General features: G+C 40.0%; 3 protein-coding genes across 3 annotated transcripts; all 3 read left to right on the top strand.

Moving 5' to 3' along the window:
* Positions 1 to 6,466: 6,466 nt before the first annotated feature.
* Positions 6,467 to 7,324, top strand: LOC139125724 (uncharacterized). Its single transcript, XM_070691824.1, has one exon. It carries the CDS (start codon positions 6,467 to 6,469, stop codon positions 7,322 to 7,324), a length of 858 nt encoding a protein of 285 aa, XP_070547925.1.
* An 842-nt stretch (positions 7,325 to 8,166) lies between these two features.
* Positions 8,167 to 9,657, top strand: LOC139125723 (uncharacterized). Its single transcript, XM_070691823.1, has one exon. The coding sequence runs from the start codon at positions 8,167 to 8,169 to the stop codon at positions 9,655 to 9,657; it is 1,491 nt and encodes a 496-aa protein (XP_070547924.1).
* A 45-nt stretch (positions 9,658 to 9,702) lies between these two features.
* On the top strand, positions 9,703 to 11,910 carry LOC139125722 (uncharacterized). Its single transcript, XM_070691821.1, has 3 exons — positions 9,703 to 10,042; positions 10,192 to 10,901; positions 11,506 to 11,910. Exons 1-3 carry the CDS (start codon positions 9,703 to 9,705, stop codon positions 11,908 to 11,910), a joined length of 1,455 nt encoding a protein of 484 aa, XP_070547922.1.
* Positions 11,911 to 13,149: the final 1,239 nt, after the last annotated feature.

Genomic DNA, 13,149 nt, shown 5'->3' with positions numbered 1-13,149 from the left:
TCTCCACAAATACAGCGCCTTTCTATGAATGAGGACATCACCAAGCAATATGACCAGATAGCTGCCGACCTCGAAGAACGCAGCGCCGCTATACAGGCTCAAATCACCCAGCTGCTGAAAACACACAGCGATTTGGCGAAAGAACTGCATGTCGTTAGGGATCAGCTTGAGAAAGAAAGCAAAGCAATGAACGAAGTGTTGAGAGAGAAGAAAGAGAAAATGAGTTAAATGTACCGACGGATGCATGAATAACTACTGTTAGAGTAGGAAATAACTTCTAAAACCATCCATGTATCCATCCGCCATGACAAGCAATGCGCATGTGCAAAATGCATTAATTAAAATAAAATGTAATAGATCTTTGCTTGCCTTTCCCTGAACTTATTGTGTAACCCGACTTCGAATTTAGTACAAAAACACCATGTCGTGTATAAATCGATTAGCATATTCCCTTTTACAGTGGAAAATGATCAGAAATCGCTTAAATTCATTCATTAAATATGCAAATTAGGAATTTGCTGAACTTAACATGCTTAAGTACTTTAAATAGTATTGTATCATATTAATCTCAATGTACAAAGCAAGTGTCGTCAACTTCGGCCAAGTCAATCTATAAAAAATTAAATATACATACACACACACATATATATATATATATATATATATATATATATATATATATATATATATATATATATATATATATATATCTCATATATCTGTACATCTCAAGTATACGTATATATATTCCTAATTGGGAAAGTTCATCAAATACGCAAATTAGGAGTTGGCTGTGGCAATAATGACTTTCAGTAATGTTAAATTATAGTATTTTACCACATACATACCTAGTTTTGTCAATTTTGATTGTCTCAATTCAAATATATACTCATAACTAGGAAAGTTCATCAAATATGAAAATTACCAATTAATTTTATGTAACCCCTTTTTGTCTTTCATATTGGATTAATCCCTGTGTGATCAACATTTGTTACGAATCTCATCCAAGTCGTTAATGTATGTCTGATTGTTTTGTAAAATCATTAATTATGTAAATATGTACGAAATATGCATGCCAAACGCACCAAAAACTAATCAGTTCTTGCCTTTCCCAAACAGATTCTATGTACCAGATTTTATTCTGATCTTATTAGCCGCTTTTGAGATATCAAGTCAAAAGACAGACACATAGAAAAACAGAAATCCAAGCGACACGTGTGAACACGTGAGCTTATGACGGTATTCGATGCTTTTTGATTAATAATTAGTAAGTTTTTAATTAAGCTTGTTTTTATTTTGACAAAGTTCAATGAGGTTACCCTATTTGTAAACTTACATATTATATAAGCTATGATTAACCTGTCTGTGTACGTTAGATAACCTTGTAATAAAGTGGCTGTCCATTCCAAATTGTTAGCGTATGTCTTACGAGTGTGTTTCTCAGATGGTGAAATATGCCATTTCTAAAGTCTATGCACACATATCAAAGGTTTAACCAATGCAAAAGGGAGAAAGTCCTACACACATCAGACTGAGAACTTTACGGTTTGCTTGTCTGTGAATAAAATCAAAAGTACAACCGTGTCGGCGCGGACCGAACCGAAAAACCCCAAGCAACTCAAACCAATTTCAATGTGGGTTTTTAAAATGTTGAAATTGGTTTGAGTTGTTTGGGTTTTTTCGGTCCGCGTCGACACATGTCTGTCATTTTAGTTTATTCACACATAAGAAAACCGCAAAGTTCTCAGTCTGATGTGTGTAGACCTATCTCTGTCCACATTTTAGATTAAGCACAGTTTATTAAATACATACAAGAGTGTGTTTTTCGACAGAAAGATAAACAGCAGATACTGTCAAATTGTACATATTTCTTTAGCTATAGTGACGGGCTTTATGAACATACACTACTATAGCACCCCGAGTTTAAAAGGAATGTTAAATTGACTTTCCATAAGTAGCGTTTCGTCATTCATTTCTGCAGTTCGTTACGCTATATTCAAATCACTTGCTTAAATATGAAACATGAGTACATATTTCACAGCAATTGTATTCGTAAAAAATAAATGTTTTGTCTACCCGATACAATGGAACTGAGACTTGTCAGATTTAAAATAAACAGTTGACAAATATCTTAATCTAATATCTAAATTATAAAATCTCTGCTCGTAAAACTCCCACCAGCCCTCCATTATAAAAAATAAAAATAAAATTTAACCTCGCTGCAGGGTAGTAGCTCAAAAATAAAGAGATTGAACTGTTACTTATTTCATGCTAGGGCAGCTAAAACTCAATAAAGTTCCCTGATGTTTAATACTGTCATGGGTCTGCAGGGTGCCCGGTAGCGGTTGGATTCCGTGAGGGACCAAATACCGCTGTCAAGGCCGCTACGACGCCCAAACACCCCGCTTTGGTAGTATATGAATCCCCTGGTAACATGGTGCTGGTTCTATTCAAATCTGCGAGTGTCCTTAGGTGAAAGATGGTGACAATGCTTGGATTTGCTATCGCCCCATGATTTCGGCCAAATCTTTGTCTCCGTGTCGTTTCTATGCAGGCTTTGTTAAGGTAAAGGGCGACGAATTCGGACGCGCACACGCTTTAGAACATTTCTGCGCAGATTTAACTCCAGCCTGCCGCAAATGGGTTATTTTGTAACGCATGTATTTAACATCACCTGTCATTGTTGAAATTGCGCTTTTACCTAATTTTTTGACCCAGTCTCTTAGAAATGCATGTGACCTTTAACCTTGTCATATTTTGACCCCCTAGGAAGCTGGTTTTTATTCAATATGAGCGCAAAATTAACATTTCTCTCCCATTTACATGGCGCATATTACCAATTCACCTGGAGATAATGTAAAAAGTAGCGTGGTGACACCCTTTTATTAAAAGTGTAAACTAAATGGTATTATGTCAGGATTTTATTCGCCAAGTTTGGTCAAAATGACACCATTCAAAGCGACAGGAAGAAAGTTCGAAAATTATGTAGTGATATAATTTCGATATCGTCATTTTGTAATCGATACTTATGTTAAAATTTCTTTACAAACATCATGATCTTAATTCGATAGATATGGATCTTAATTCTTGGTATTTATAAATTAACTCATTTGCTAAGCGTTTTATAATTGCTTTCTTTAGTTTAAGTGAATTATATCATTTTGATTTATTTCTAACGACGCCATTTTAACGTCCGTTTCCATGGAAACGAGCGCAGTGACCCCCATTTTTTATTTCATTTTTGCACTGTTCCCAACCTCCAAGAATATTTGTGCAAAGTTTCAAGAAAATGACACCACGACCTAATTTTGACGTATTCGTAGTACTTCACCTTAACCGCCATTAACATGACATGACGTTGGTTTGACATGTCAAGCTATTTTAGTTAGCTCTACAGTCAACGAAACAGAACTATAACTCATTTAAAATTTAGTTCTTTGTCGGCCGGTGTCGTGGTATCCGGCATCAGACATTATTCTTCGATTTTGTAGTTCTCTGAAGATGCTGCTCAGAAATATCTTTACAGGGACAGTCCTCAATCCCTGGTTCTCACACTGGTGGTTATTGATATTGTCTGTTTGCGATTTTAATTCTTTGTTCTTTATCTGAAAGGTTTGTACTATTCGTGAATTTGCTCAGAGATAAACTTAATAAGAACCTGCCTTTTTAGACGCGAATATACACGACCGTAGGTGCACAATGGGGGTTTAGATGATGTCAATTATTTGTATACACTGGGCGAGATTTTTTGAACTCTTCGTGTAAAGTAGGACGAGATTTCCCAGAGTCGACGGCGCAGTGCTGCCTGTCGCGTAACAACCATGTATACTTTTTGTGCTTTCAGGGCAGAAACACTGCTTCACGCCAATCAAAACAACACGCCAGCACTTTCATAAACATTTCCACCAATAAAGAACTTTAGAAGACGATACGACTGACCCTAAACCATTTGGTAAAATCTGACAGTATCGATAAAAGACTTTCAAAATTTGGTTCAAACACACTTATTATATAACCATAAAAATGTGAGAGGATTTTTCAGAATGATTAAAATTACCTCTGCGAAGCTCAAACTTTTTCCCGTTTTCACCAGTCTCAGCGCTACCCGACAACAATAGCATCAACTTTGACGAATATACTTTCGCTTATAAAAATTGGCAAAAATCCGGAAACTAACGGAGAGTGCATGTTCGGCACTCTTCGGAACTGCGTGGTTTCGTGAGGTTATAGGTATTTTTAAAGTCTGATACAAAATGGTAATTGTGATGCGACATCAGTACAACCACAGACAAGGAGAAAAACAGACTATAAACGGGTATTATTCGAGGTGTAAAGCGGTTGCGTAATCTCCTCCGTGTACACCTCGCCACAAGTAGCCATTTTCAGTTCACGTGCACACACATATGTACATTTATTGCTTTTCAAGGCCTCCAGCCCATACGCAAGGGAGAACAACAAAGTGGTACAGGTGAGAAGTGTACATGTACAGTGTTAAGTCATACAAGTACAGTATATACACGAGTTTCTCGTGAAAAAAAGAAAATCAATTCTCAGTTCAAAGAAAATCGTACTGAATACAAAATTATGACATTTCAGTATTTTTCAAAATGATTCTCTGAGTTTGAAAGCTTTATATACAAAGTTACATTATGAGAGAATCATTGATGGCTCCTTAGCACTCATATTCTCAAAAACATTTGAGAAGTGAGGATAATTAATATCATCGTGTGGAAAATGTTGCTTTCCCAAATTTCAAAATCTCATATACAAGACACACAAATAAAAACCAGATATGAACTAAATATGGTTACGTGTTTTACGACAGGTTCATTAATAGTAGTACGCTTCACAGAACAATGAGATATATGTTATCACTGTATGTAGCAGGTTTTTCAACTTCGCACGGTACTCTCAGAGTTTAATCACTAATTACAAAACTTTATTTAATATGCAAATGAGCTGATATTTAATTTGACACTGCTCAATGCTTTACGGGACAATCCATCAGATCAACATTTGTAGCACGTTTCAATTAACTTAATGCTGTAATTTCAGAGTAATGTCACTAATTACTTAGTTCATTAAATATGCAAATGAGACCAAAATTAATTTGGCACTGTTCAATGTTTCATAGCACAATTAAATATTTATCAAATCAACATCTGTAGCAAGTTTCATCAAATTTAATGCTGTAATTTCGGAGTAATATCACTAATTACAAAGTTCATTAAATATGCAAATGAACCCTTAATTAACTCAACACAACTAAATGCTTTACATCACCATTAGATATGTGTCGGATCAGTATCTGCAGCAGATTTCATCACATTTGGTGCAGTTATTTTTGAGTTATATGACTAATTACAAAACTTCATAAAATATGCAAATGACCTATTTGTTAACATGACACTGCCAAATGCTTCTCAGTACAATTAGATATATATCAGAACAATATGTGTACCCAACTTCACTGACTTCGGTGCCGTAATTTTAGAGTTATATACCTAATTACAAAGTTCATTAAATATGCAAATGAACCCTTAATTAACTTCACACTACTAAATGCTTTACACTACAGTTAGATATCAGTCGGATCAGTATCTGCAGCAAATTTCATCAAATTTGGTGAAGTTATATCGGAGTTACATGACTAATTACAAACCTACATAAAATATGCAAATGAGATATTTATTAACATGACACTGCCTAATGCTTCTAAGTATAATCATATATATATATATCAGATCAATATTTGTTGCAAGTATCATCAGGTTTGGTGCAGGAATTTCAGAGTTATGACACTAATAACCAAAGTTCATTAAATATGCAAATGAGAAGATAATTGACATGACACTCACAGTATCATCAAAATGTTCTTAGATTGTCATCTGTGCAAAGTTTCATGAAATTTTGTGCAGTATTTCTTGATATATGTCTACACTGTCATTACCGTCTCCTGTTAGGAAATATATTCTTGTATTACGCCAATATTAGCACAGTGTTTTACTATAGATACTCAGATAGCATTCCTTCTACGACTAAGATTTGAGGCACCGCTTCCTATAACTGTTTATTTTACCAACCAGAGATTCCATCTGCTAAGACAATATGTCTAATCCATCATGTGCCTTTCTCGTGACTCATAGACACTTTTCCCGCCAAAAGTGCTTTATCTACGGGAACCTCGCCTTCCCTAATCAGAGACTTTGAGACTTTTCCACCCTCAACAGAGACACTTCACGTCACTGGACTCTATGTACGGTCTCTCACCCAAGTGTTATGCTTCACTGTATTAGCCACAGTCTATTATATTAGTATAGAATAAAGTAGTCATTTATAGTATTAGACGACTTCGTCTCCCGACTGCTTACTCAGACCTGGTCATATTCCACACATAATTTCTGGTGCCGAGACCAGGATTGCGAGACTACCTACTACACATAATGCCTCAAGAATACTTTCAACGATGCCAAGAAACGGAAACTTCTCTGGGTCCTCCGGATCCAAGGAAACTAAAGAGCTGGAATACCAAAGAAATGGAAGACGCGATCGGATAACAACACTTCTGAAGCAAGCGGACAACATAACCTCCAAGGAAAACCCCACACAAGAAGAAATTGAAGCCCTTTCCAAAGTCACCAACAACGTCTCGAACAAGCTAGAAATCATCAAGAAATTGGACGACGAAATTTCTTCACACATCAAAAACAACAACGAAAAGTTACAAGAAGAGTTTGAAGCAGCAGACGAATACGAAGATCACATCACCAGTAAGATGAAGCTTCATACACAATTTATTGGAAAACATACTGACGAGCCGACTAGTTCGAATGTATCGTCGACTTCGTCGCCGGCGCCAAGTTCTGTGCCCGTTTTAAAACACAAGGGAAATCATCTGCCGAAACTAACTCTTGAAAAATTTGACGGTGAAATCATGAAATGGCCAAGCTTTATCGATAACTTCATGTCTCTCATACATGAAGACGCCTCGCTAAATGACACCGAGCGACTTCGGTATTTGAGAGCAAACCTCATCAGTCCTCCCGCCGGGGTAGTAGATGGACTGAGATCAAACAAGAAAAGTTACGGTGACGCGATAGAACTCTTACGTGATAAGTATGGCAGACAAGAAGAAATACGCAGAGCTTACGTCAAAGCTTTTTACAAATTGGAAAACCCCGCTTACACTGTCGAAAGTTTGACCGCATTTCACAATAAGTTAGAAACGTACGTTCGCCATCTTGAACAGTTAGACGTTCCACAAGAAAGATTCGAATGGGTGATCTTAATCATAGTGTTGGAAAACTTCCGCCCAATCTACTGACGCTGCTTCAACGTCCATTAGAGGATGAACTATTTCACACGTTCAAACAATTTCGCGAGGCTCTCAAACGCGAGATAAGGATAATGTCTTCCAACAATCATGCTGCTGAATTGGACGAATCAATTCAGTCTTCAATGCCTAGTACCGCCGCCTTTTACTCAAGTACTGCGACTAACTCAGCCGCGCGTCGCTCTACTCAACGGAAAGAAAAGAGCTGCACCTTTTGCCGAGGACCACACTATCCGAACGATTGCACTGTGGTCACCGATTCTTCGAAACGACACAAAATTGTCAATCAAAACCGGCTGTGTTTCAATTGCCTAGGGAAACACAGAGTAAGCGACTGTAAGTCCAAAGGAAAATGCCGCAAATGTGATAGAAAGCATCACACTTTACTCTGTAAATCGGACCAGGGATCCACCTCTATGACTTCGGAAACTTCACGCGATCCTTCCCCCTACTCTACATAACGCTGATGTTTCGCCTCAACCCGGTACCGCGAACGCTTCACACGCTCAACCCGCCGCGGCAACTACTCAAGTACACTTCGCTACGTCGGATATAGAAGAAACCACTCTTCTTAAAACCACTGTTGTTCCTATCTCATCGGGACGGAAAACCGTCAACGCTGTTGTACTCATCGACGAAGGTTCTAACCGTTCATTTATCGCTAGAGACTTAATTCGGAAACTGAACATTAAACCGGATAGTTACTTCAACACTAGTATCGCAACATTGGGCGATCTCTCTCAAAGTAAACGCTACGAAACGGCTACGTTCAAGCTTCATACTCGCGACGGACCAATGGAGATAGCGCGCTGATCGCACCGAAGATCTCCGCAATGAAGAACTTCATCAAGAAACCGCTTGTCGACCTTCCTCATCTACGAGGGCTACCGTTAGCCCATCATCCCTCGGACGCGTCCTCCTTCGAAATCTCTGTTCTCATTGGCGCTGACCACTCGTTGGGCTTCATCGAAAATGAAGTCATCGAAGGACCCGGACCTTACGCTGTGAAGTCAAAATTCGGATACCTGCTATCTGGACCTACAAACGCGAGAAACAATCTCAACGCTGCTAACGCGACTATTCTACATATCGCTACGCACTCTATGGAAGAAGAAACGAAACTTCAGACTCTCTGGGACTTAGAAACTATCGGAATTAGAAATGAAGAGCAATCAACGGACACTAAGGTAAGCGAATTTGAATTATTTCGCGATACCCACTTACGAATCGACGACGGTAAATACGTTGCTAAGCTTCCTTGGAAACCAGATCACCCGCCATTACCGACCAATTATCAAATTAGTGAGAAACGCACACGCGCCATGGTACGCAGATTAAAGCCAGATTTATTGAACGCGTACAACCGCATTATTCAAGAGCAAATCTCTTTTGACTTTATTGAAGAAGTTTCTGATGATGATGTAACTCGTGGACATTATCTACCTCACCGCTCTGTTAAGAAAGATTCGACTACAACTCCTATCCGTGTAGTCTACGATTGCAGCTGTCGCCAATCAATTGACTCCCCTAGTTTGAACGATTGTTTACAGACTGGGCCTGCTCTGCTAAACGATATGGCAGCTATACTACTCAGATTTCGATTAAATGAGACTGCCGTTATCAGCGATATTGAAAAAGCATTTCTCAATGTCCGCCTCGACGAAAGTGATCGGAAATTCACCAAATTCCTGTGGCTATCAGACCCTAGCGACCCTGAAAGCAATTTCAAGGTCTATCAATTCAAAACGGTCCTCTTTGGCGCGGTCTGCTCTCCGTTCATTCTGAACGCCGTGAAAACTCACTTGGAAAAACACAACGCAACTTTGACTTCCACTGATTTAAAAGATAATATTTACGTTGATAACGTTGTTACTGGAGTACAAAATGCGACCGACGCCGTGAAATACTACAACGACGCGAATGAAATCATGACTGCCAGTGGATTTAAACTACGCTCTTGGTCATCCAATAGTGATGAAGTACGCTCGCTCGCCAAACGCGACAGAACACTCGAAATGAACACCAACGTGGGTGTTCTCGGAATGCGCTGGGACTCTGACTCGGATACATTGACTTATATGAAGAAAACGCAACCTCCTTCGAACGACTTCGTGACTAAACGCGAAGTTGCTCAAATAACCGCAGGCTTATTCGACCCCTACGGATATCTATCTCCGGTTCTCGTAAAGGCAAAACTTTTCATACAGGAACTTTGGAAAAGAAAACTTGACTGGGATGAACCTCTGGGAGACGACCTAATCAAACAATGGTCACCCATAGCAACCGACTTACGCGCCGGTTCTCACGATACGTTCAGTCGTTGATACTTCACTGAAGGTACAAATCTACGCGATGAACATGAACTACAAATGTTCGCTGACGCAAGCACCAAGGCTTTCGGTACCTTGGTGTACCTAGGCTACAAGGGCCAGACTGCATTAATTATGGCAAAGACTCGCGTTGCTCCTACGAAGGAACTTACGCTACCGCAATTAGAATTGATGGCCGCACTTATTGGTTCAAAACTTCTCCGTTTCACCTACGATGCTCTGAAAGATAAAGTAAATATTACACGTCGCTTCCTATGGTCGGACAATCACAGCGTTATTGGCTGGATAAGAAGCGATAAGAAACTACCGCTGTTTATCGCAAATAGAGTGAAAAGAATCAACGAATTTCCATGCACAGTTAAATACTGCCCTGGGCAAGGTAATCCAGCCGACCTGCTAACACGTGGAATTTCTACACGCGACTTGGAGAAGTCTACTCTCTGGTGGGAAGGGCCAGATTGGCTCAACGTGGTGATTGGCCAGTTTGCAAATTATCTGACAACGATGACACCGCTGTGTTTCTCGCAGACTCGGACAATAGAGATAACGCAAATAACGGACATGCAAACACAGCGGCTCCTCCTGAAGACAACGCCCACTCTACTCAAATCGGAATCCAACACGTGGTCGACGCAAATGGATACAGCTCGATCACCAAACTACTCCGCGTATCGGCTATCGTACTACGTTTCGTATCGAACTTGAAAAAACCCAACGCTCGCAAAATCGGATATCTAACCACAAGAGAACTTCAAGGCGCAGAAAACAAATGGATGAAAGACGTTCAACCCGAAGTATATCGCACCGACGTATACTTGATCCTCGGACAGACTACGAAAACTATGTTCGCTAGACAACTCGCGCACTTCTCGGATGAAGACAAAATTCTTCGCTGTGGTGGCAGGCTATATAACGCGCCCCTTGAATACGCCGCGAAATTCCCTCGACTGCTTCCAACCCATCATCGGTTTACGGAACTTGTCATCTTAGCCGCGCACAAATGTGTGCTACACGCCGGACTACAGACAACGGTTACTCAACTCCGTCAACAACACTGGATCCCAAAATTACGACAAGCTGTGAAGAAAGTAATACGCAAATGTGTAAAGTGTTTGAAAGTAATTGGTAAGCCGTATCAGCATCCAGTGCAAGCCCCTCTTCAGAAATACCGCGTGAACGAAGCTCCGCCGTTCACCATTACCGGTGTGGACTTTACTGGCATGCTCTACGTCAAATCGGTAAGGAAACAAAGGCTTATATTTGTCTTTTCACTTGTGCTGTAACACGAGCAATTCACCTCGAACTTGTATCGGACTTATCAACTGCTTCATTCTTACGTGCCTTCCGCCGTTTCGCTGCTCGACGCTCGCTCCCTTCTGAAGATGATTTCCGACAACGCTACGACGTATCTCTCTGCGGATAAGGAACTTCGTGAACTCTTTGACTCATCCTACATAAAACAATACATGGCTAACAAACGCGTAGAATGGTCCTTTATTCCCAAACGCTCTCCATGGTTTGGTGGATTTTGGGAACGCATGATTGGAGTGACAAAGAATATTATCAAGAAAGTATTAGGTTGTGCATTCATAACCTTCGATGAGATGAACACTATAATCACAGAAATAGAAACTGCGCTGAACGACCGCCCTATCACCTATCTGTCTTCGAATTCGGATGACGCAATATCGCTCACCTCTTCACATATGCTCCATGGTCGCGTCCTCATAAACGTGCCATGCCCATTTGTTGACGACACTGAAATTTCGGAACGATCCGGACCCGTCATTCGGAAATGAAGATGACATGAGGAAACGCTATCTGCGCATTACTCAACTACAGGAACATCTCTGGCGCAGATTGACAACGGAATACTTGACTGCCTTACGTGAACACCACAAAATTCACGGTAAAACGGACAATGACATTCGAATTGGTGATGTTGTGCTTGTACACAGCGACACCTCACGCCGAATCAACTGGGAATTAGCCACCGTAGAAAAGCTAAACTACGGAAACGACAGCATCATTCGTTCTGCAGGAATCAGAACTGCTAATGGACATACAAATCGTCCCATCATCAATCTGTACCCACTGGAAATCAACGCCAACACAACACAACAAGCTACAGAGAACAACGATCACGTAAATACAACAGGTAACCAGGCAACCAGCAGCGAGAGGCCACCGACCAGAACTGAAGCCGCCATCGCCCGTTGCAGAATTCAAGATTTAAACGATGTGTGAACTCTTGTTGCTGAACTCGTATATATCGGACTATATATACTCTTATATATATTGGACTTATTTACTCAATATTATCCCATAGAATAGAAATTCCTTTTCATTTATTACACATTTCACTGCCAAATTTACTACTTAGTATTTTACGTTTCATTGAGATTTTGCAATCATTTGGAACACTGCTAAATTTCCCGTCGGGGAGAATGTTAGTAAATATATTCTTGTATTATGTCACTATTAGTACAGTGTCTTACTATAGATACTCTGATAGCATTCCTTCTAAGACTAAGCTTTGAGGCACCGCTTCCTATCACTGTTTATTTTACCAACCAGAGATTCCATCTGCTAAGACAATATGTCTAATCCATCATGTGCCTTTCTCGTGACTCATAGACACTTTTCCCGCCAAAAGTGCTTTATGTACGGGAACCTCGCCTTCCCCAATCAGAGACTTTTCCACCCTCAACAGAGACACTTCACGTCACTGGACTCAATGTACGGTCTCTCACCCAAGTGTTATGCTTCACTGTATTAGCCACTGTCTATTATATTAGTATAGAATAAAGTAGTCATTTATAGTATTAGACGACTTCGTGTCCCGACTGCTTACTCAGACCTGGTCATATTCCACACATAATTTCTGGTGCCGAGACCAGGATTGCGAGACTACCTACTACAGCCTGAAGCATACTTTTAACGATGCCAAGAAACGGAAACTCCTTCGGGTCCTCCGGATCCAAGGAAACTAAAGAACTGGAATACCAAAGAAATGGAAGACGCGATCGGATAACAACACTTCTGAAGCAAGCGGACAACATAACCTCTAAGGAAAACTCCACACAAGAAGAAATTGAAGCCCTTTCCAAAGTCACCAACAACATCTCGAACAAGCTAGAAATCATCAAGAAATTGGACAATGGAATATCTTCACACATCAAAAACAACAACGAAAAGCTACTAGAAGAGTTTGAAGCAGCAGACGAATACGAAGGTCACATCACCAGTAAGTTGAAGCTTTATAGACAATTTATTGGAAAACACACTGACAAGCCGATTAGTTCGAATGTATCGTCGACTTCGTCGTCGGCGCCAAGTTCTGTGCCCGTTTTAAAACACAAGGGAAATCATCTGCTGAAACTAACTCTTGAAAAATTCGACGGTGAAATCATGAAATGGCCAAGCTTTTTCGATAACTTCATGTCTCTCATACATGAAGACGCCTCGCTAAACAACACCGAGTGA

The sequence above is a fragment of the Ptychodera flava genome (genome assembly GCF_041260155.1).
Source record: "Ptychodera flava strain L36383 chromosome 3 unlocalized genomic scaffold, AS_Pfla_20210202 Scaffold_26__1_contigs__length_13983176_pilon, whole genome shotgun sequence".
In the NCBI taxonomy this organism is placed as follows: domain Eukaryota; kingdom Metazoa; phylum Hemichordata; class Enteropneusta; family Ptychoderidae; genus Ptychodera; species Ptychodera flava.
This window is presented reverse-complemented; position numbering and strand designations above follow the sequence as displayed.